General features: G+C 47.4%; 1 protein-coding gene across 2 annotated transcripts in view; it reads right to left on the bottom strand.

Moving 5' to 3' along the window:
• Nucleotides 1–724: 724 nt before the first annotated feature.
• BMP2 (bone morphogenetic protein 2) overlaps nt 725–25,016 on the bottom strand; it is a 250,350-nt gene continuing 226,058 nt past the window's right edge. Inside the window, exons 1-4 of one of the 2 annotated variants that reach the window (XM_062610150.1) lie at nt 7,010–7,794; nt 5,971–6,434; nt 4,772–5,130; nt 725–2,457 (exon numbers count right to left, since the gene is read on the bottom strand). In XM_062610150.1, coding sequence (XP_062466134.1) covers nt 1,613–2,457; nt 4,772–5,123 — 1,197 coding nt within the window. In that variant the 5' untranslated portion in view covers nt 5,124–5,130; nt 5,971–6,434; nt 7,010–7,794 and the 3' untranslated portion in view covers nt 725–1,612. Of the gene's footprint in view, nt 2,458–4,771; nt 5,131–5,970; nt 6,435–7,009; nt 7,795–25,016 lie in introns of those variants that run through there. The other variant, XM_062610140.1, reaches the window with a different exon arrangement.

Genomic DNA, 25,016 nt, shown 5'->3' with positions numbered 1-25,016 from the left:
TGGAGAGCTCCTGAAACAGGCAGCAACTCACCACCAGCAGTCTAACACAATCTCATTCCATTCCCAGTTTCAGTGCACTCCACAATGGATTGCCAAGAAGCCGGTTTAAGCTACTTTCCCACTCTACTACTTCAGCACAGCTTTCACACAACAAGCAACCCAGCCTCTACATGCTCATCCCAGGTTCTACAGCTAGTAACCTGACTGCCCTACCAGTCTTCAACTACAACAGGCACGATAAGCATCAGCTTTAATGCTTTTGCCCCTACAGGAAGGATTTGAAGAGCAAGAAGTTATAAGCACAAGTGATCCTTGTGATTACTGCACAAGTGAAGCATTTTTTCCTTACAGACTGGACTTTTCAGAAAGAAAGATCAGAGTTTTATGATTTATTATCTGACACGGATTGAAACATTTGGGAAAGGGGGAGGAAAAAAGGCTTTCAAACACAAAACCCTGGAAAAGAAGGCAAGCCAATCTGCAAACCAGCAAACCCACCAGCTGAGGTTAGACGGGAGGCTGCATACGACAACAGCTTGCTGCATGTAGGACAAGACCTGAAGATTAATGTCACTACAACACGCCATAGAAATGAGCTCTCCTCTGAGGTGAGGAAGTATGCAATGCTCTTCCAACTGGTAAAGACAAGGGCTGGTACAAATAAAGCATCAATTCCTCTTTAGCAATACATAACCACCAAAAATTAAAAAAAAAAAAAAAAAGATGACATTTTAGTTTTTATTATTTTATATTTGGCCAGGACTTTTAAAGGAAGGACTTTGAAAGGAAACATCAAACATTCACTTTTCTGTAGGTCTAGAAAGGATTCAGCCTTCCCCCCCCCACCCCCCTCCCCACCTCCCATAGGGTTTCTATTGGCCCTTCTTAAATTCACACTGCAAATTAGGTGGGAATCGCAGTATTTATACTAGCTCAGCAACGTCTGGTTCTTATCCAAATGTTCCACCTAAAGAGGACGCCAGTTCTCATGGATTGGACAGCCCACCCTGCAGCATTCCTGAGAATTGTACAATATAATCTTGAAAGTCAGCAGAGTGGATTATCCACTTCTTTTTTCTGGACTTGAACTTGTGACCTTAACAGTAGCACAGCAGAAAGCAAATGTGCTATGCACTTTGCCATAGTAACCTTCCATGTATTCTGGTTTTTTTTTCTTCTCCAACTTAAATACACACAATGGAAACAGCTACAATTTTGGAAAATTATGTACAAACCCTATATTTTTTGTTCTTTTTGATTACATATAAATACAAATTAGCTATTCTTCTAAAAAGTGGTTATAATAGGAAATAAATACAAAATAAGAATCTGACCATTATACTTCATGTGCTGGGGTGAACCCCATATAAAATGTACAACTAAAATACATTTAATCTTTAAAGGAATATTTCTCTGATTAAAATATTTGTTTTCCCAACTTTTTTTTTTTCTTTTCGTAGACATAAATATATTTTCAAAATAGTTGTGTTTTTTTTTTTCTTTTTCTTTCCATTTCATTACATAAATAAAGTCTTCATTGGGAAATATTAAAGTGTCAGCTTGGGGGGGGTATTTTTAACCTTTTGTATTTGTCTAATATATTTTTGCTGTGTCAGCGGCACCCACAACCCTCCACAACCATATCTTGATAGTTCTTTAATACAACTTTTTCATTTTCATCAAGGTAGAGCATGGAAATAGCACTCAGTTCTGTCGGCACACAGCAAGCCTTGGGGATTTTGGAATTCACTGAATTGACCAAAGTCTGAACAATGGCATGGTTTGTTGAGTTTAGATGATCTGCCAGTGGAAAAGGACATTCCCCGTGGCAGTAAAAGGCACTATACCCCGGTGGGGCAACAATCCAGTCATTCCACCCCACATCATTGAAGTCCACATATAACGGATGCCTTTTGCAACTGTATTTGTGGCGTTTACGCTGTTTGTGTTTCGCTTGACGCTTTTCTCTTTTATGGAGCGGGTGTCCCTTGCCATCATGCCCAAACGTTACTAATAATGGCCTGAGCTGAGACCAGCTATCTTCATCCTGATGTAAAGACCTGCTAATCCTAACGTGCCTCTTGGAGGCACTGTTCTCTTTGTCCAAGTGAACCACCTCTACCACAAACCCATGATTAGGTTGTCCATGTGCAATCCACCTCAAAACAGCTGGCGTTACATCAAAACTTTCCCATTTACTTGCATTATGATGCACCAACCTGGTGTCCAAAAGTCTTGTGACAGGGTCCTTAGAGGTGGCTGTGGCTGGCTTTATAATTTCATAAATATTAATACGGTGATGGTAGCTGCTGTTGTTCTCAAAGGCTCCGTGCACCTGCTTCCGAAAAATCTGGAGTTCAGCTGAGGTGATAGACTCCTCATTAGGGATGGAAGTTAAATTAAAGAAGAAACGCCGTGCTGTTTTCCCACTTGTTTCTGGCAGTTCTTCCAAAACTTCTAATTTGATTAAACAGGGAAAACAGAAAGAAAGAAAGAAAAATCAGGAACTGAGACAAGCAACCAAACCGCTTGCAGTCTGCTGCTGGCAGCTTTCAAACGATAGCTAACGCATGTAACACACGAGACTTTCGGCTGGGAAACGCCACCTCCCTTGTCTTCATTTACACAAGCACGTATAGCATGGAGTTAAGGGTGCTTCACTCACTGTCAAGCATTTTGATTGCACACCAGTGCCCTTTGCATTCCAGTGTGGCAAGAACCACAGTGCATTATGCTGGAATCCAAGGACATCAGTGAGAAAACTCAAGCCTGACAGCGCGGCTCTGATGTGAATCGTTACAACTGGTTGAGGACTTGAGGCAACTGTTGCATTTCTGCCCTTTTCAAGAAGGTGGCTCTAACATCAATCCCTTAAACTCCACCCTGAAAAATATCATTCCACAGTTTAGGTGACTTAGAAATATTAACTTCTGGATTCCTGTATGTTGATTAGAAACAGTGAACTTAAACTCTGTAACAGCGCTTTATGAAGCGCTCCCTAGGATGTACCCAAAAGGGCCACGAAGAATGGCGGGAGCTGAAAAGGGGTGGATGCTGGAGGGATAATGAAATAAAATTGCTTCTGAACAACAGGTTTCTCAAAACCACACCAAAAAATAAACCTGAAAAGTCACCGAACCCCAGGCCATTCTCGCCTTTGAGTCAACAAGTAACTGAATGGAGCCTCAGAGGGAGTAAAATGTACCTAAGGTTGCTGCTACAACCACTGAAGTAGTTACAAGTATTTGCCAAAGCAATCCTCTTTCAAATCAATTTTGGTTTCTATTTTGGGTGCTAAGCATCCTGGAGAAACACTCACTTTCGAAGGGGAAGCCCTAAGTGCTGTTAGCAGTTCTTGGTCACATAACCATTCCCTGTTGAGTCCAGTGCAACTTTTGGATAGGGGAAGGCTCAGGTTTCCGGGAGCGGATCAGTATTTGTAAACATGCAGATGTTCTGAGCGGTCACAAGACCAAATCCTGCTTTCAAGAAGCCAGGAACAGGGTGAGCACTCAGTGAAAAAATGGAATGGTATTGATCTTCTTCTAAACTTTGTGACAATTATAGAATAGCTTTTATGCCAAAAACTGTGCTTTTTTGACTACTTCAAACTGCAGGTTTTTACATTTGCCTAGAAATCATAAACTTTGCCCTCCGAGTTCCTCTCTTGCTCAGCCCCTTGCCTACCACGCTAATGTGAATAACCCCCACACCGGCTTTTCTCCATTCATTGCTACGTGTTTTCTTTCCGCGGAACGCGGACGATGAGAGGTTACATTTCATCATCCATCTCCTTCCTCACGATACGGCTTCCCACCAAACAGCACATCCACTTCTCCAAGACCCCCTCTTTCATTCATCGGAAACATTCAATATTAACCGATTCCTTTTCCCAACGCAGTTTCACTTTAGAAGCATGGGGAAAACTGCGTTTTCATTACAACTACAGCGGGGCCACTGCATGCCAGCACTGGAGAAGAGCAGCCTCAGGAACAATTACAACCTGGGGAAACATTTCCCAAAGAGCACGCGAGCGACACGCGCCCCACCGGCTCCACGGGCCTACCCCGTGCCGTGGCCAACGCCACAGCCGCTGTTTCAGCTCCGTGGGCTGAGAAACGCATCCGAGCTGCTTAGAGGGTCCCTGGCCTCGGTGGGCTGCAGGCCAGGAGGGATAGGGATGCAGCCGGTCACCGCGTTCCGCTTTGGGCTGGGTTATCTGCAGGTGAGAGCCCAGATCTGGCCACAGGGCTTTTACCAGCCTGGGCGCTGCTGGTTGGGGAGGAATAGCTTGGGTCCGGGCTAAACCGCTCCTCGACGGCAGCGGGGCGAGGGAGGGGGCTTGAGGAGGGCGCGACCGACCGTTGCATCGATCTCTCACGGGGATGAGATAAGGATTAGAAACCCCCGCAGCCTCGGAGAGACTTCCCTGCGCTTTACCCTCGCGAAGGGAAAGCCACCTGGGGGAACGCTTAGCGTGGAGCCGCTTTAGCAAATAAACCGGGAGCCTCTCGTCGGGAGAAGAAGGAGGAGGAGGAGGAGAAGCGAGGCTGGCTGCGCGCCACAGCAGCAACCCCGGCGCCTGCCGCCGAGGCCGTGGGAGCGCGGCCGGCTGGAAGCGCACCGCCGCCCCGGTGAATCCAACACACCCGCGTTACCGGCGCTCCCGGGGAGGAATCCACCCCGACGCTCCTCCTCCTCCTCCTCCTCCTGCGGCCCTCCCCCTTTTCCCCTCCGCTCCGCGCCCGCCACCGGCCCCCCGAGCCCGTACCTTCGTGGTGGAAGCTGCGGACGGTGTTGGCGCGGCTGGCGGCCCGCTCCAGCGGGTACCCGAGGGCCGGCGGCTGCCCCTGCTGCTGCCCGGCGTGCAGGCGGTAGAGGTCCAGCATGTAGGGAGGGATGACGACGTCCTTGCCGGGGCTGGGCCGCCGCTTCAACCCGAACATGTGGAGCAGGCGCAGCTCGAACTCGCTGAGCAGATCCTCGGGGCGCTGCGCGGCCGAGGCGGCGCGGCCCGGCTCGGTGAAACGCCGCCGGCCCACCTCCGGCATGAGGCCGGCCGCGCCGCCCAGCAGCGCCTGGCAGAGCAGCAGCGCCAGGAGGGAGCGGGTCGCGGCAACCATGATCAACCTGCGCGGAGGAGGAGGAGGAGGCGATGGGAGCCAGTCAGCGCGGACACCGCGCCGGGGGAGCGCGCCGCGGGGTTGGGGGGGGCGGCGGACGGGGACGGTCCGCAGGTGGGTCCTACCCCGGAGGGGCTCGGCGCGGAGCCCATGGCGAGCGGCTCCGACCGGCCCCGAGGCGCGGAGGAGCCCCCCGCGGGGCCGCTTCAGGTGCGCGGCGGGCGGCGGAGCGAGGCACGAAAATCCCCGTGGCAGGAGATCAAAGGGGACGGGACGGGGCGGGGGAGCGGAGCGGGGCGATCCGCAACAAAGGAGCGCGGCGGGGAAGGGGAGGAAAGGGGCGGACGGGGGCACCGCCGGGGCCGGGCCGCTGCCCTCAGTGGGGCGCAGGTGTGCGCCGGGACGGGACGGGCCTCGCCTCGCCTCCCGCCGCGGCCGCTCCGGGACCAGGCTGGGGCTGCTGCCCCGCCGCCGCGCAGAGCGACCTCCCCGCTGCGCTCCCGTCCCGACCCGAGGGGACTCGGGGCCGGCTCCGCTTTCCGCCGCTCCCGGGAGGGGCAGCGACTTTCCCCAGTGGAGAGAGAGGGAGAAGCTACCTTCCCTCTGCGGGGTGGGAGAAGGGGAGGGAGGAAAACACAAATCCTGCTACGTCCTTAGCCAAACCCACAGGGTGATATTCTCCCCCGTGAAACTCTGCGCTGGGTTATTATTATTATCGTTATTATAATTGTTACGATTAGTGTCCCGTCCCCCCTCTCTCTTCCAGAGCGCTAGCACCTCCGCCGTGGCCCACGGAGTCATCCTGCGGAGGAGGCTTTCAGCGGGTCTGCGACCGCCGGGGTTATACCTGTGTGCAGCAGCAGCAGGGGTTGTGTCTGCAGGAGGGTTTTCTGCTCTCGGGGTGTTTTTCCCGCATCACTTGGTGTTACTCCGAACTTCGCTGCTGCTCCTCTACAGCTGCCGAGCAGAAAAGAGAAGTTCTCTGAAGTACGGTCCGCCTCAGAAACATACTTTTAGCAGCTGGGTGAGGAGGCAGAAGGCAAGTCCCGGCCAGGGAAGAAGGGCTTCTCTCTTTTAAAAGCAGCGATCGAAAAGTTGTTGCTTCTTTTTTCTTCTTCTTCCTCCTCCCCGAGTGTGTGTGCGTGTGCCTGCCCGTGAATGGGTCCCTATGTGTCTACGGAGTTAAAAAGCTCCTTTTCAAAGCAAAAAAAAAAACAAAAAAGTCCTTTTGCATCACCCGCGTCGGACAGATGGACATTTACCGAGGCTCCCGCAGCGGCATTAAGGCGAAGCTTGACTTTTCCCCGCTCCCTTAAAAAGAAAGAAGAAAAGAGGGAGGAGAAAGGAGGGGAAAAGGAAAGGGAAAAAAAAAAAAAGAGGGTGGGGAGCGACGGCTTTAGGGGACAGCGCCCGGTGCCCGGCCCGCCCCGCACCGCTCCATTGCCGGGGGTGCCCGCCCGCCGCCGGGGCTTTTTGTTGCGCGGCGATGTCACGACCCCGGAGGCTCGCAGGCCCGCTCCAATCACAGCTCCCTGTGGGAGCGGGCTGCGGCCCCGCACGGCTTTTTAAAGGAGACGCCGCCTCCCTCCCTCGTTCCTTCCCTCCCTCCTCCTTCACCCGTTCTCCTCCTTCCCTCGCTGAAGCTGCCCGCCCGCCCCGTTAAGCTGTGGGAAGCGCCGGCACAGTTCCCCGCATCCCATTCCTTACGGCGGAGGGGCACGGCCGCCCGGATCGGGATGCGGGATCGGGTCGTACAATACCCCATTGTACCGCAAATCGGATTAGCACCGTGCCCCGGCCGGCTGGGGTGGTAAGGTGTGAAGGTCACGTAAGGTATCGGGAGAATCCCGGTGCTCTAAAAGCACTTTAACAACATACATAGTTACTTTATTGCGTGCGAGCCTGCGGGAAGAGGGCTGGAGAGCCGGGGGTTTCCTCGTTGTCCTCGGAGGAGTCTCCTTCCCTGCTGCGGGCTCAGCCCCAGCCGAGCGGAGGGCTGGGTTTGGGGTTTGGTGTGAAGGGGTTTTTATTAAGATGTGGCTGCCCTCCAGTGGTGGAAATGCGGCGGATCTCACAAACCCCGGCATCGCCATCAGAAACCAGCCCAGCGACTCAGCCCGGCACCTGCCTCCGGTGCGCACCGGAGCGCCCCGGTCTGCGGGAGCCGACAGCGCATCCAGGCACGGAGTAGGACAGCGGGGGTGAAGAAGGCAGGCACATGTTCAGTGAGATTCGGCTCCCAGTCCGAGCTCCCTTTGCTGATATGGGCAAATCTCTTCATCCCGATGCCATTTAATTTGTGCCACGGGATGCATCCTATGTCCCACCTCCTGTTCGCCTGCTTTGGCTCTGCAGCAGGACCCGGCCCTTGTTGCACAGGCATGTGACACCCGGCAATTTTGGGTCACAGAATCAACTAGGTTGGAAAAGACCTTTAAGATCACCAAGTCCAACCTTCACCCCGGCACTCCCAAGACCACCACTAAACCACTAAGGGCCTCATCTACACAGTGTTTGAACACTTGCAGGAACAGTGACTCCAGCACTGCCCTGGGCAGCCTGTCCAATGCCTGAGCACCTTTTGGTGAAGAAATTTTTCCTAATACCCAGCCTAAACCTCCCCTGGTGCAGCTTGAGGCTGTTTCCTCTTATCCTAGCACTAGTTCCTTGGGACAAGGAACCCTCATCTCACCGCATGTCTCATACAACCTCCTTTCAGGTAGCTGCAGAGAGTGATAAGGTCCCCCCTGAGCCTTCTCCCCCTCAGTTCCCTCAGCAGTCCTTAAAGCCAAAGCCAGCGGCATGGGGTCCCAGTGCTAGTGCAGCAAGCCCTGTGAATGCCTTGCGCTGCACCTCCTCTTCCACCCAGACACCTCTCAGGGGCTTCATCTGCAAAAGGCACAGCCAGCCTTTGACACCTTGAATTACTGCGGAGGAGGATTTAAAGCAATAACAACCGAGATGGCTCCATCACCAGCTCCTCCTTTGGGAGCGGCCTTTTCCCTCCATCTTGCTACTTTCCAACTGTAAAGCCACCGATTTGAGGCAGAAATTCAGCAGATTTGGACCAGAGTAATTCTTCCTGTGCTCCATGGCTTTTCCACTGTGTTAGAGTGACTTCAGCTCTACCTGCCAAACATCACTGCATGATGAGGAGCTCACACAGAGAGCTACATACCAGAGTAAGAAACCACCTCAGAACTACACCAGTCTAATTAAAGAGCTAGTAAAGCTCCTTCCTACCAACAGCTCCCAACACTTGTTAACCTGGATTATCACTCTCCGCTGTGAGTACAGCGGGAGAGGCGATGGAGCAAGGTGAAATCCTTCAAAAGTGTAGCTACTCTTCCGTTGCATTCCAGTGCAGATAATGTTTAATTTTATGACTTCCTGCAAGTCTTTAGCATGAGCTGAAAGTGCTGTGCAGTGTGACTTCAGGGTATGCCAATTATGTAAATCAGCACTAAAATAACAATGGCAACGTAGTTTACACATCACTGACATTAAATGAGCACTTCAACTTCTAATTGCCATTCCAGTTCAATCTGTAGTGGGTCATGCCAGGAAAAAGTCATTTCTTGCCTCAACGCTTACTCCCTGTGCCTGGAGCATAGGCTGTACTGTATGCCCAGCTTCATGTTATCTCCAGGAGCTTTCTGTATTAGGATGATGAGCCTTGTGAGGGAGGAACGTGCCTGTGGTTGTTCTGAAGGCCTGCAGATGCTCTGATGTCAAAAGGGTCTTGTAGGCTTGTCCCTTTCTGATTTTAAACATAAATAGGCTCTCACAGTCCTCTGTTCTCTTGGCCATAGAACATTTCCCCTTCTAGTTTGTCCTCTCTCTGCCTATTTAGATCAGGAGCTGCTGGGGCAGTGATTCTGCCTTCCCACTTGTTTCCAGGACGTCCCAAAAGACAACATGGAAGCACTTACTACATCCTCCCTGAACGCACCGGCACCCACACCAGAACCTCAGCCGTGCTCCAGCACTTGCCCCACGTTTGATTTCTCACCAAAGCAGATCTGGCTCCCCTTCAGCCAGTGCTCTGGTGAATATGGGGAATAAGGCCCTCAAAGTGTCATCCACGAACATCTGGTTACGGTTTGTGCCTCATCAGCACAAGAAGCAACCAAATACCCCTCCGTAGAGCCCACTGCCTTTGAATACAGCATTCCAGCCTGCTCCTGCTGCATCTCTAGCATCAGCACACCTGAGCTCAAAGCTGAGAAGTATTTTTGTCATAACAAAGAACATCAGACACAGGTGTATTTAGCTATAACGAATGCAGCACTTGGTCTGTGGAATTAAGTTTAGTGTTTAGTAGAGTTTTTTGAGAGGTGATGAGCCAGTAACTCAACTAATGGTACCTGCTGCTAAGGTTTCAGGTCCAGGTGTTTATTTCCAGGACCAAAACACAGCTGATAGACCTCAACTTTAGCTGTCATTGGGTTTTCTTAGTAAAATGATAGAAAAGTATCCAAATAAGGTCAAGTTTTACAACACAGAGTCCTTAAAGCCCAGCATTTCCTTCTTACAAATACTCTACCAAGTCACATTTATATGATGCCACCACGTGGTGTCCTTTTTACCAACCTCATTAAATTGCAACCATCATTCTTGATGGCTACAAGCAAAAGACTTCATCTGGAAGACCTAAATGAGAAATTCTCACTAGGGTTTCTGACTGTAATTTGTAATCCTTAGCAAAGCCACCTAATTTCTGGTCTATTATAGAATCATAGAATCACAGATTAGTTTGGGTTGGAAGGGACCTTAAAGCTCATCCAGTTCCAACCCCCTGTTACGGGCAGGACACTTTCCACTAGAGCATGGTTGCTCCAAGCCCCATCCAACCTGGCCTTGAACACTGCCAGGGATTAGAGGCAAAGGTGTGCAGGAACACTTATATGCTCTATCCACGTTGATGGTCAACACTTCTACTCCTGGCTTCTCCAGAGCAGTTAGACCAATGCTGAGCATTAGTGAAAATTCCCACTTTGCACCGCTGTCCCCTGGATATGATAAGTACGTGACACATGAAATATTAACAGCACTGAGCTTTTCTATGGATTTTGCACATTTTAGTGAATAACCCTCTTGATAAAAATCCGTGCTGAAGCATGAAACATACACATGGTACAGCATCAAGTGCTAGAGAGGCAGCTTTTGAAAATGAGTTAAGATGTGTTAGTGATGTTGAGGTTTTGGCTTCGTAACGGGTGGAGATTATCTGAAAGCTTTTCTGTTCCTGAACTGTGCTTCCTGTTGGCATTTGTGTGAATCTGATGTGTGGCCATTCTTTACAATCCTCCTTAGCACTGTTCTCTGAAGACATACTTGTCTTCTGGTGGTTTGTCTTTTAACATCTATCAGTTGTCTCTGCTGCGCAGGCTGTCTCCTGTCCCCTGAAGGATGGATTCTCACCTGAGAAGGTAATGTACAAGATGGTGATCTGGTTTTGAAGAGGGGAAAGGCAGTTCGTTCAGAAATGTCTGTTTCTTTCTTATTCACCTTTGCTGAAATTTGGCAGCTCTTCAAAGCTCTGTTTCACTGCAAGTCTCGATTTCATTCATCAACTCGCAGCTTTCCGTCCATCATAGTGGCAGGGAAATGGGAATTTATCAGGAAATACAATGCAGACCTAGTACTTTTCTACATTTTCAGTATGCCTCCGTTTCCAGTGAACAAAAGCAGTTGCTCTCAACAGTGTTATGTCTGCAAATACAGGCTGTAGGGATCAGTTCACGTGGCTGTGCAACTTTAAATTGTAAGACAAATTCCTACAACCTGTACTAAAATTGCTGGGGAAAGAGGACAAAAAGGAAGCTAATGTGACAACCTTTTACGTTACTGTTTTCCCCTTGATGCTATAAAGTTCCAAATGTCAAAATCCAGTATTTGACCTGTGGCTTTTATCATTAAGAGGAGACAAAATGCCATAACGCCTCTGTACAGGCTGGAGAACAACTGAGCAATTACTGGACAGATTCCAAGGCACTGCCACCATTTATGTACATTTAATTACATGGAGTAGGAATAGTTACAGGCTGCCGGGCTAGGGAGATTCCATAGGCAGTGAAGTGAGTACGATTCAGGAGACCTCAGTTCTATTCCCAGTGACAGAAGTGTCCTTTTTCTTCCCTTTGCTTTTCCACCTTGGAAATGGGGATGTCCACGCTCACCCCACTTGTAAGTCCCTACAAGACCTTTAGGTAAAAGCACAAAGAGTTAGGCACTGCTATTGTTTGGGGCTAAATACTAGGTTAATGCCAATAGCAATCTCAAATACCTGGAATCCCAGAGCTTAATCTTGCCTGAAAGACAGTGGCAAAATCCCTGCTGGTTTCAGAGGTACAGGATCATGTGTTTAAGTGATGAAGAGACAGGGATGCCAACTATTGCAGTCAGAAGATTCAGAGCAAAGAGGGCTTTTTAATTATATAAGTCTTGTTGGGAAGACAATGAGGTGAGGGTGTTCCCCCACATAAAAGAGCAATGGCTGCGTCATAGATGGTCCACTTCAGGAGCTTATAATTTCATCACAGCAGAGATCTTGACGTCAAGTAAAATGGAGGATAATATAAAGTTGCGCATATTGCCTTAAGAAGTGCATATTTTAGCAGTGCAGCTGGATAATGTTTTGCAATTAAAATAAAATAAAGGCAAGCATGACGTTCTGTTTAAGCAGATTGTCTGTATGAAGGCTTTATTGTAGCTGCAGATTTAGGGCATATGAAAAGGTTTTCTGTGCTCAGTTGCAGGATGAAAAACATTGCATCACCAAGGCATTCTTGTTCACTAACACTCCTTCACCAGTGTGCCTTTGATAATGACTGCTTGCAGGTTTAGTTTCTGCTGTAAAGTCAAGTTTTCTCAGGTCATTACCATTTCGATTCTTTAACATCCTCTTAAAGCCAGACAGAAGGACAGAAAAGCAATAGTAAAGCTTTGTGCCTGCTCCGTGCCGTGTGCTCAGCACAAGCGATCAGCCGCTGCACCTGCTTCACACTGCGAGTAAAGCTATTTGCAAGTCGCTTTCAATCGCATCCCTTGTTCCCAGCTCTGCCCAGTTTCTAGAGGAGCTCTGATGGGCACAGGCCTCAGTTCAAACATCACCCTGGAACTTCTATTCAGTAGCTCATTTGCTTGTGTGCTGCAAAACTGAGTGCCTCGGAGGGGTCTTAGGAGAACAACATCCATTGAGCGTTCCCAGGCTCTCATCTGCTCCAGCGTTCCCTCTGCAGCATTCCAGAAAGCACGCTCTGAACTGTAGAAATGAGTTACTAGTGGCACATACTGAACTGCTTCAAGACACTGTTTATCCCTGGAATATCTGTAGCTCCAAAGTCATAGTACTCTCCCTGTATGTGGCCTTTCCATTCCTCTCCAAGAGGAGGAAGAACTGCTCCCACCATTTTACAGAAGGGGAAGAGGGGCAGAGCAGTGAAAGGCTGTTTTTCTGGGGCTCCCAAAGATCTATATAGGTCACACTAACATTTTCGATTATGCATAATCAGGTTAGACACGGTTTTGGGGTTAAACTCCCCAAACTTCAGTGTGACGTTAAGTATTCAGCTCACGTAGATACTTTTGACAAGCCCAATACCAAATCTATTACCCAATAGTTTCCTGCTGAATTCTTGCAGTGCCTTGTCCACGGTTCTTACTGCAACCATAAATCCTAGCAGGAATATTATCAGCTTATTCAACTATGGAGAAATGCTCTCATATTGCAAGAGTCTCTACACTGAAGAAAGATGACCTTGATGAGGACAATAAAGACACTGGTCAGGGTACAGACACGCAGCTTTATTCCCAAACCCGCTCAGCCACTGTAGGAGAGGTACACAGTGGATTCCCTCGCTTGCTGTGCCTTTCTCTGTTCTCCAGGCCCCACAGCAGGATGGGTGTTGCATAGCCGATCTGTTTAGCGCTTTGGGAAAGCCTGTTCCATCCTTTACATGCCTTAATACCTCCAACTGCCTTCCCTCGCCACACCTTGGCTTCCTGCTTCTTTCTGAAACTTGCAATGACCAATGTACCCTTAGTTTATGTGCTTGTAAAACTAAGCCCATCCCTCAGCCTGAAAAAGCAGTACCATAAAACATTTGTGATGTGCAGCATCGTCCAATTACTAATTCCATTATTCCCATCATTTCTGTGTTCTCTAACTGGACTTATGCATCCTGGTGTTGTGTTACTGTAAGTGATTTGCCTTTTATTCCATTTTCTGTTTGCTGTACAGCGTTTGGGTGTATAAACTCAATAAACATTCCCATCCACTCAAGGTGGGTATACTAAACACTGCAAACATTCCTTTAGTCCACCATGGCATAAATTCCTTTCAAATAAATCCGAATACTAAACAAACAAGCTGGGAACTCCGTTGACTCTACATCTGTGACCTCCCTTGCTCTCTGCCCCCCTGTGTACTTCCCAAACCTCTACAGACAGCTCTGACAGCCACTGGGAAAGAAAAAGGAACTGGCCCATAACTTACCCTGCCTGTCTTTGACTGCCAGAAAAGGCAGGCAGCACACAGAACCATAGAATAAGCTAGGCTGGGAAAGACCTTGAAGCTCATCAAGTCCAACCATTCCCCAGCACTGCCAAGGTCACCACTAACCCATGGCACTGAGGCCTCGTCTCCACGCTGTGTGAACACTTGCAGGGACGGTGACTCCAGCCCTGCCCTGGGCAGCCTGTTCCAATGCCTGAGCACCCTCTGGGGAAGGAATTGTTCCTCAGCACCATCTAAACCTGCCCTGGTGCAGCTTCAGGCCATCCTGTCACTTGTTCCTTGGGAGAAGAGACAAGCCCCATCCTGGCTCCATCCTCCATTCAGTTAGCTGTAGTGAGAATTACTCTCACATGAATTACTGTGAGCAGCACATGAATCAGGGAAGATGCAACATCACTGCAAGCCCCAAATCACTACCTCAGATAACTCCAAACAGACCGAATGGATGCTGTAAGTCTTGGTTCGGATGCTCCCACAGCTTACGAAGAGCCCTGAGGACCTAAAAACTAAGTTTGTGAATAAAACCTTGAAGAAATCAGGGCCACTTTGTCCGTACCAGTGGAAAATTAAAATCCCAAGTTGCACAACTGAATGTGACATTTGTTTCTGGTGGGAAAATAGTTCCCTATCAAAAGGAATTTAATAAGAACTAGACTGGTTTGTATCTGTTTTTTCCCTAAGCAACTTCTACAATGTCAGACGTTAATACTATGGAACTCTGAAAGACTAAAAAAAACCCACAGCACTGTAATAATATGTAAAAGCTATTTTTTCTTTCTTTCCATTCATTTATGATGCTGGACATGTTCTGATAAAAGAAGCTGGATTAACCAGGGCCAAAACTGTAAAACCTCATTTCTATAAATTCTGCAAACGGATATATACATGTATGATGGAACAAAGGCTTCTTTCCCCTAAGCTGAAGTGATTTCCCCGCTAGGCTGACTGAATGCCATTTGCACCATGTGTATCCAGGCAGCTGTACACATATCTTACATGTTTGTTTTCATTAGAAAGAATGAATTCTAATTTCATAGAATCACAGAGTAGTTAGGGTTGGCAAGGACCTTAGGATCATCCAGTTCCAACCCCCCTGCCATGGGCAGGGACACCTCACACTAAACCATGTCACCCAAGGCTCCGTCCAACCTGGCCTTGAACACTGCCAGGGATGGAGCATTCACAACCTCCCTGGGCAACCCATTCCAGTGCCTCATCACCCTCACAGTAAAAAACTTCTTCCTTATATCCAATCTAAACTTCCCCTGTTTCAGTTTTAACCCATTACCCCTTGTCCTGTCACTACAGTCCCTAATGAAGAGTCCCTCCCCAGCATCCCTATAGGCCCCCTTCAGATACTGGAAGCTGCTCTGAGGTCTCCACGCAGCCTTCTCTTCTCCAGGCTGAACAGCTCCAACTTCCTCAGCCTGTCTTCATATGGGAGGTGCTCCAGTCCCCTGATCATCCTCGTGGCCCTTCTCTGGACTTGTTCCTTTTTATGCTGAGGACACCAGAACTGCACACAATACTCCAGGTGAGGCCTCACGAGAGCACATTAAGAAATACATTTCATTAGAAATACAAAATTCCCCTACACTGGATCATGGTGATGGCTTCTATTTAAAATACTTCTCTACTTTACAAGCCTTGTAGGTTCTCAGATTGAAAATCCTCACTATGTAGAAGAGCTACACATGATGTGTACAAGCTACCCAAGTAACTCAAACAGATGCTGCCTCTATTACAGTGTGTTGTCAGCCTCAATATGCTGGGTATAAGCTATTGCAGCAATTAGCTTTAGGGTCTAAAGTCCATCTCTTTGGCTTTTGATCTGCTCTGTGGCTTTCCCAAAACTCCATCTGGAAAGGAGGCTCCTGAGCTGCCACATGGTGATCATTTAAATGAACCATTTGTAAGCAGAGCAGCAGATTAGCAGAAGGGCTATCCCCATTGTGTTCAGAGGCATAGTATTTCTCAGTGTCCCTCAAGAGGGGTATAACTGCTCCTGGCAATCCCTACATTGGCCCTACTACTGACAAAGGGGTTTGTAGTACCACTGCTTTGATATAAATGGCATAATAAGCCAAGAAAGGCTAAACAACCCACCCAAAAGAGGAGGCTTTAGAGCTTTTCTCTTATTGTAGTATTTCACATCTTAAAAGCTGAAGAAATCTCATCATTGGATCCCATTTAAAGGGGAGGAAATGAAACCCAAAGTTAACTGTGGGGAAGTGTTCAAGGCCAGGCTGGAGAGGGCTTCGAGCAACCTGGTCTAGTGGAAGGTGTCCCTGCCCATGGCAGGGGGTTGGAACTGGATGAGCTTTAAGGTCCCTTCCAACCCAAACCGGTCTGGGATTCTATGATACTGTGAAGTGAATCCCTATCTCGGCCTTACCAGGGCAACAGCAAGTAGCATGGGCATTTGGAGGTTAGTACCTGAATCTTGGAAAGCTTCAGTCACTGTGCTGGGCTTGCAGAGCCAACACAAAGTAAGGCTTTCAAGGCAGAAACTGAGGTTCGGGGGGCAGAGTTTAGCCCCAGTAACTCTACTTCAGTTGTGCTGAAGGAGCTATTTGCATCCACCTTAGGGCATAAACTAGAAATCCAGGTTCAGCAATACCAAAGTGACCTGTTGTAGCACTGCCCAAGCTCAAAGACGCGACAAGAAATGTACTGTATTCCCTGCGTCCTTCCCTTCCCTTCCCTTCCCTTCCCTTCCCTTCCCTTCCCTTCCCTTCCCTTCCCTTCCCTTCCCTTCCCTTCCCTTCCCTTCCCTTCCCTTCCCTTCCCTTCCCTTCCCTTCCCTCAGCACATTGCTCAGTGTTCCTCCTGGACCCAAATGCATTTCCAGAGAAGCAAAATCCTCTTCCTTTCAGAGCCCAGGGCAAAATTCCACGGGAGCAAGCTAGACCCATATCCCTCTTCCTCTAAGGCTACATCCCTACTGAAATTTACTCTAGTAAATTAAGTGTGCCTGGGAACATTCCTGGGCATGGAGGCCAGCTGGCATGGAAAAGCCTGCTTCATTGCTAGCTTCCGCACCGGGGTGGCTGCATGCAAACTGCTGCTTGGGGATGGTCCCAGGAATGTTAGAACAAACCTTGGCTCTAGTTTCTTTGGGAGAGAGCTGCTTGGCCTGGTCCAACAGCATCCCGGAGGCATCCGGAGACTACAACCAGTCACTTTGGGCTTCTGGCTGGGTTTAAAAGTATTCCCAGGCACTGCTTTATTTCCCAGTGCAGGTGTAGCCCAAGGCCATGCCTACCTCTGCCTGCCCGGTACCACAGGGAGGATGCAGGACCTAGATTGCCACTGTCATCACTTCAGTCAGCTGATCCTCGTTTCATACACTTGGTGAATGCACCTTTTATCTGTGCAGGAGCTGTTGATAAGAGCGTTTAAAGCAGCCTAGAGGGGAAACCACTTGAAAGAGGAGTTGCAGCGATGCAGAGAGCAGCTCTGGGGCAGGCCTGGACCAAAATGGGGTGGGATCCCAGCGTGCTGCTGGGCTGTGTTGGGGTGAGAGGAGTCCTGAGGGCTCCTGAGGTGCTATGGGCTCTGTTCAGCCATTCCCACTGAGGGGCTGAAGGGTATGTGCTGTGAATTGTGCCCAGGCTTGCCAGGATATAGGGAGCTATGTACTGGCACATAAATGGCACATACAACAATGTCATTTTGCATTGCATTTGGTCCACAAACTGGTCCAAACTGGCACCTACTTGTGACTGGCATCCTCTTTATCAGAGCGTCACACTATGGCCATGAACCCTGTTCTGATTGCAGGGAGCAGGGAAAAGGATTGCCTTTTTCTCTCACATCCTCACTGAGGCTTAGTGCCTCCTCCACCTCACATGCACAGCCACCCCCTAACTCAGGTCTCCCCAGGTTAGGACGAAACTTCTCCATGCATTTAAGCTAATTCTAACTATTTCCTCTGCACCAGAGTAAGGAGCAATTGCACGTGCTGTTCTGCTGAGCAGCTGGCTTGGCAGAAAGCACTGATGCTAGATGAGGATGCACGACCACCACCTCTTTGGGCATATTTTTATCTCAGTTTTGTTTCTAAACGTCTCAGTGATGGGAGTCAAGATCCAGTTCACCAGACAAACACATGGTCTGATATCCCTCCCCAAAAGCAATCTGTTCACTAAAGCCAAACCCCATTCAACTTGTATTCCTTCGTGATCAAGCCACAAACTGGGCAGAAGTTAGGAGTGATCTCCACTTAAGCACTATCTGCACTCTGACCTGCACAACCAAGGTGAAGCCAATTCTCCCATATATGCTGCAGCTTGGTAACACCTCTTTGGGTTCAAGCTTTGTATTTCCAGTGGCCGATCTATCCCAGAGTAGAAGGATCCTTCCTTCCACTATCCATCTGCTCTCTATTCAGCACAGGAACATCCTGAAGCAGGCCCACACGCCAAAAACACAGTCCCAAACAACTCAGCTGACCAAAGCACAGGCTGCCACTATCCCTCCTTTTGGATACCTCCTTCCCAGCCCCAGCCACCCCCCTCTGCTCCACCTCTTCTCCCAACACCAGCGCTCCTGCAGTAAGCAGGTTCAAAGCACTGGTTTGTCTGACAAGTAAACTCTTCTTTGAGTACGTAAGTACAGGGGTCCTGCTCTCAGTTGGAACTTCCACACCACAAATACATTCTTTCCCTTTATGTTTAAATGAAATGTAGAATCATTTAATAACGAAATCTCTGCTAAAAGCTTTAGCTTGTGAACCAGGACTTAAAAATCTATAGGATCCCCATGCAGCTGAAGGTGCAGTAGCTAACTTGTCAGCTAACATTGCTTTGTTCAGAATCAAATGAGGTTCATATTAAACCTACAAAAGGCAATCATGATTGACGACCTGGCCTGCCTGACTACAATTCCTTTAGTAGCAAAAGTATGTTGTAAGTTCATCTATTATTGAGATCAAGCAATGAGTCTGGAGCTCCATAAAATGGTTCCAGTTAGATTCAAGTAATTGCCTTTTTTGAGTGAACATAAGCTTTTCTGGATTAGAAAAAGAAGGGCAGTAAAAGCTCAAGTAAGCTCACGTCTGAGATTTAAGACTTCAAAGCTGCTTTTTTTTTTTGTCTTTTTTCCCCCTCTTTTTAGTGTGAGACACACACACATACAAGGATGGGGGAAAGAGGAACAAGGATGTCTGAAGAAAGAACAGTGATTTTCCCAAGCTGATTTCTCTTCCTGATTTCTTCCTTCCTGTTTCTCAACCCTGGGAATGTTGCCCATATCATCCGCACCAACTGGATCAGCAACAGCACGAGAATGAAGAGCTTCCACAGCATCATTAAAATACATGGCAAAGGGAGCAGAAGCCAGCAAAGCACAAGCTTAATAACCCCACTGAAACCCTCCTGCAGGAAAGTTCTTTAGTGTGAGGGTGGTGAGGCACTGGAACAGGCTGCCCAAAGAAGTGATTGATGAATGCTCCATCCCTGGCAGTGCTCAAGGCCAGGCTGGACAGAGCCTTGGCTGACATGGTTTAGTGTGAGGTATCAGGGTTTGCAACTGGATGATCTTAAGGTCCTTTCCGACACAAACCATGCGCCATGCATTGGAAGTGTAACTTGAAACAGTTTTCCAGCCACTTATGGGGAAGGGGGGCAAGGCTGAAGCCTCTGTGTGACTTCCATGCTGTGAAGAACGTACTTCATTCATGGAATATGGATGCAAAAAGAAAAGGATGGGATCATATTTCCACATTCCATGAGTATCAGCCACACACATACCTCATACAGGCATTTCACAGTTTGGTGTCACCATCCACTATATTACCTCTCTCTCACTATAAACGTTTACCTTCAGCAAGGTTACTTCCCAGGGAGACCATGAGTGATTAAGGAGTTATTAGTGAGGAAAGAAGATGGCTTGTTTCTGCTTTTCATACGTTTGTTTCTTCTTTTTATTGCCCAGATGTCATCATTAGATATTCAATTTCCTGTGCCCACCCAAAGGTCTACCAAAGTTCTCTTCTGCCTCTACAAGTGCAATTACAATCAGATCATAAATACAGATTCACATTTGTATACAGCTTTATATAGCTTCTTTGGGGTCTGAATATGTACCAGTATAACACAAGACACTTTGCTTTAGCTCAACTTTGGTTGGCAAATTTTCAGTGTCCTCATTTCAAGTATGAATATGAAGTCTAAATCTAGTGAACTTGTATAGTTCAGCTAAATCAGTGCATTCTCAAAGCAGCTGAGGACCTTGCCCATCCTAAAAAGAGTTGTTACAAAATGTTAGCATTTCTGCCTAAAGATGACAAGAAACCAGCACCTTTCCCTTCAAGACAGTCTCTCATGGTGCCCACAGTCACTCTAGCTTCAGATTTAGTTCAAGAACAGAAGTTTTAACAGGCAGGAAATGTCTCTATTCAGTTTTGATAAGAAGCAAGTGCCTCCTTTCTCTTGCTCTTAAAAGACTGTTCACCCTGAGCAGCTCTCCCAAGGAAGCAGAGGAGTATCTGAGCACCAAGGCAGGTTAAGAGCAACCACCCAAAGCACTGACCTAGACAATTCCAACCACAGCTCCATCTCTCTCAGTCACTCTCTGAGGCTGTGGGAATGAACCTGGGTGCAGTGTCACACATGTTTCTATCCTCTGCCAGAAACATGGTGCTACACATCAATGTAGTCTGGGTCATGGCTTGTTCTGTAGAGCCTTATGGTGAACATGCACAGAAGCAGCTGCAAGGCTTTAGGCCCTGATCAGATTAACTCCTGATCTGGCACTGGAAACCACAACCAACAGTGCACAGCTCCTGTCGTTTGATTTCCCTCTGCTATAGGAGATAGAGGCTCCATTTCCTTGCTGTTCTGCTACTTGCAAACACAAGCTGCAGTTCCACAAGACCAGAGCTGCTAAGACCCCTCCAAATCCCTCCAACCCCTACTTCTTCCCACCTCCTAAGGACTGAGCTAGTGCCCTCCAGGCATTAGTAAACCCTATAATTCTAAGCCTACAGATAGCACCAAGGGGTCTGGTGTACTGGATCATTCTCTAAATACCATCTTCCATTAAACTCATAACCTCATTCTGTGAATCTTTCCCAAACCTTGGGAGAGCCAAAGTCACACTGTCCCGCAGTAAACTCTGGATTACCTATGATAATGTAGAGACCTCCTCTGAGATGGGCTGAACAGGACTGACCCACAAACTTCAAACAGGTCCCATGACTCCTCTTCTATATTTCAGATTAAAAAATAGACATAATAAAAGGAAAACCACACATTTTCTGCTCAAAAGAAGCCAGTACTCTAAACAGAGAGTGTGTGGGGAATGGAAAGCTCACCGCTCCTGGTTAGTGGACTCTCAGGCACAGAGGTATTGCCCTCTCACCATGGAAGGCTGTTTTCTGCTTGTGGGTTAATGTCCTTTTGTTCTCCCCATTATCCAGGTAAAAAGGAAGCTCTAACTGCAGCTTGCTGTCTGCTTCACCACAGTTAAAATCAACTGACTGTGCTGGAGAGTCTCAAATGCTTTCTTTCCTCATAAATTATCTTCATTAGCTATGGAAATAGAACCCTAATGAGATACTAATTGGTTGTTAAGATTTCAATCTCAAATAATAAGAACAGTTTTTGCAGTAATGCTTGCATTTGGTTCTGCCAATGTGAAAGCACGTGCCATTGATCTGCAAATCCCACACCACTCCTGCGCGTGGCTCCGTGGCTGCTGTGTGCTGTACACATGCTTCTTGGGCATCTTAGATGCGTAGTGGAGATCAGGTTTTGATCAATACCTGCAGCCTTACCCTCAAGGTAGTGTGGCTGCTCCTGCAGTATATGTGAGGCTACACCCTTAGAGGAGGTTATTTCTGCTGGCTTCTCAGGAAGACTTCAGGAAGTCTTCCTCACAGTCATTTCATTAGGAGAACTGAATGAGTACTAAGCACAGTTGAGATTGCAGGCTGCCTAACGGAGGATTTCATAGAATCACAGAATAGTTTGGGTTGGAAGGGACCTTCAAAAGCCATCTGGTCCAACCCACCTGCAATGAGCAGGGACATCTTCAACTGGACTGGGTTGCCTTCCAACCTGGCCTTGAATGTCTCCAGGGATGGTGCATCCACCACCTCTCTGGGCACCTGTGCCAGTGCTTCACCACCCCCATCACATAAAAATTCTTCCTTATATCTAGTCTAAATCTCCCTCTTTTAGTTTTAAACCACCACCCCTCATCCTATCACAACAGGCCCTGCTAAAAAGTCTCTCCCCATCTTTCTTATACGCCACCTGAAAGTACTGAAAGGCCACAATAAGGTTTCCCTGGAGTCTTCTCCAGGCTGAACAACCCCACCTCTCTCAGCCTTTGCTCATAGGTGAGGTTCTCCATCCCTCCGATCATTTCTGTGGCCCTAAATTTTCCACCAGTACCAAGACAAGCAAAATTAGTCAACAGAGAGATCCCCAGCAGGAGCCGACATTGACATCTATCTAACTAAAATGAAGTATCAATAACCTAGCTCACACTCGATGAAAGAGCCGTCCTGAATTATTTACTGTATGTCATACTTCAGGTTTTAATTTCAATATACTGAGATGTACAATGAATTATTTAGAAAGGTGACAAATTAAAATGCAGTTTCAAATCCCCTTGCATTTTCTACTCTTAAGTTAACGGTGCAGTTTGCGACAATGATTCGCTGATCTATTTTTACTAATGGTTTTTCAACTACAGAGGCATAGAGGCATACAAGTTTTCCATTGCAGCAAATCTTATCCAGCTTGAATCATTTAACAGCCCATCCTCCTTGAGATATATTAACGAAATACAGCTTGGGCAAAGGGTCAAATGTACCTGCAGCAGGTTACCCCAGGAGCCTGCGGTTTGGTTTCTCCAGCTTTACTCAGGAGCATGCGAGGGCTCTTTTCCTCTCACTTGAATTGTTTTGGGTTGATTTTGTGTGTCAGATAGACTCTTAGGATGAGATGTTTTATTTTACTTCCTAACTTTTTCTCTTCTCTTTTTCACAATCAGTTTTGTTGGAAGCAATGCTTCCTTGGAGAAGAGAAGGCTGTGTGGAGGCCTCATAGCAGCTTCCAGTATCTGAAGGGGGCCTATAGGGATGCTGGGGAGGGACTCTTCATTAGGGACTGTAGTGACAGGACAAGGGGTGATGGGTTCAAACTGAAACAGGGGAAGTTTAGATTGGATATAAGGAAGAAATTCTTTACTGTAAGGGTGGTGAGGCACTGGAATGGGTTGCACAGGGAAGCTGTGAATGCTCCATCCCTGGCGGTGTTCAAGGCCAGGTTGGACAGAGCCTTGGGTGAGATGGTTTAGTGTGAGGTGTCCCTGCCCATGGCAGGGGGGTTGGAACTGGATGATCTTAAGGTCCCTTCCAACCCTAACTATTCTATGGCTCTATGATCTGGGAAATACAGATGATGTTTTAACGTATCCAGGCACTTGTTTCTTTGTATTGGGTCGGCGGGGAACAATGTTGTCTCCTTCTACTCTGAGCAGCCACGGGTTCATAAAAAGGAATTGTTTTATCTTGCAACTCATTTTTAGACCAGTCTTGCAACGTTCTTTATGTCTTTATTTTTCATCCTCTTTTTGGCAACCAGAGTAAGGAAACAGATGTCAATATTCCTCCTTGGGACCTCCTTGGAGACTTCTCTTTAGACATAAAGCCAGTGATTCAAGCTCTGTTTCTCAATGGGTAGCACCTCTACAAAGTTACAGTCTTCTCAGCAATATCCAGTCTTGTAAGAGTGATAAGTTTAAGATCCAATATTTCCTGACTCGTCAGAGCTCACAATGGAAAGCTTTGTAATGTCTGAGGGGAGAAATTCCAAGTTTCTGTCCATGAAAGAGCCCAAGTTCTTTATAAATCATGACATGTTTATGCAGAATAAAACAATTTTAGGTCAATTTAGGACATTCCATCCCTTTAAAATCTCTGCTGCTGAATTTGTGTCTAGAGGATAGGAAATCTGTATAACAAGAACATTTTACAATACCCAGCTATATTTTAACCAAAATCTTCAAAGCCTTTGACACATACTCAGTACTTTATACAGTGGTCTTTATACTTTATACTGTTTATAACTGACTCATGGCTCATCTATTCTAAAATCATGGGACTACCATGAGAGATGTGATGCTGAAAACTGCTCTGTGGTGCACTGGGGTCAGCAGCGAGTTCCCATCACCCAGTTCATAGCACAGCCACTCAAATACCAATGGCAACACCCATCAAGTTGCTGTGCAGGGATGGATCAAGGAGCCAAAGGGCAGTCGGGGGACTAAGAGTACATTCACTTTCCCCTCAGGGGCAGAAAGGCATCAAATACAGCCTCAGCAGGATTGCTACAGAAGCAACACTGAGAGCTGCTGCTCTACCTGAAGTTAAAAAGGGAAAGAAAATGTAGTTTCTTGAGAAACAGAATCCTTGGATTTCTGCCAGCCTTAAGAAAACCCTCTACATCTACCCTTCAGTATAGATAATGTATCTCTAAGGATACCTTATCTTGGTGAAGTCTCCAGCTGAAAAAGCTTGGCTGAAAGGTGCCATATCCATTTTAATATTGATCCCCAAGGTAAGACAAACAGAGATCAGTTTGTTTCTTCCTTAGCAAAAGTAAGGCTGCAGCAAAGGGGAGTATGGAGTTCTAGTTCAGGGAAACAGCCCATCAGACTGGGATCCAGTTACATACTGAGTCTACAACAAGTTGCATTTAGGACCATGGGCAAATCATTCCTTGCAATGTGCCTCAGTTTCCACACCTGAAATCCTAAGTTAAATAGCTACCAGGCATTGCATAACCCAATGTATATATTTTAGGATGTGCTGACATGCCATACTGCCCGAGTACTTGGTCAGAAAAAATAACAAACACTCTGGATATTACAATAATGCCAGCAAATTATAGACGTCTGCAATTACATTAAATTAAAACCCGGTGCGGTTCACAATAGTCAGATGGGGCAGCATGAAACAGGAACCGTATTACAATCAAACTGTTGCAGCTTAAATAGCTGAGGTTTGGAGCACTTGGGTTTAAAAATAAAGAGCTTAAATTTATAGAGAGATCTCAGGTAGTTTGGTTGAAACAAACCTTACTTTTCATTAAGAAAGTATAGTTGAAGTAACAGATTCTCCCACTCAGCTGCGTTGCACTGCACCACAGTGTGTCAGACTTACCTCCCTGCTACTGCTGGTGTCACTTTTGAGCACAGTCCACATCTTTAATGTGATTCCTTCCTTCCCAGCAATCATTCATTAGAGTATATACATCATTTTTAATCAAAGCTAGGATTGCACCATGAACCAGTTGTGTTGGCCAAAGCACTTTGCATGCAAGACATAAAGACAGCAGCATATGCCTGAAGTCACC

The sequence above is a fragment of the Pezoporus occidentalis genome, unplaced genomic scaffold, assembly GCF_034315485.1.
Source record: "Pezoporus occidentalis ecotype Australia unplaced genomic scaffold, CSIRO_AGI_Poc_V1 ctg10, whole genome shotgun sequence".
NCBI classification, from domain to species: Eukaryota; Metazoa; Chordata; class Aves; order Psittaciformes; family Psittacidae; genus Pezoporus; species Pezoporus occidentalis.
The sequence above is the reverse complement of the archived record's forward strand: the minus strand, read 5'-3'. Positions and strand labels throughout refer to the sequence as shown.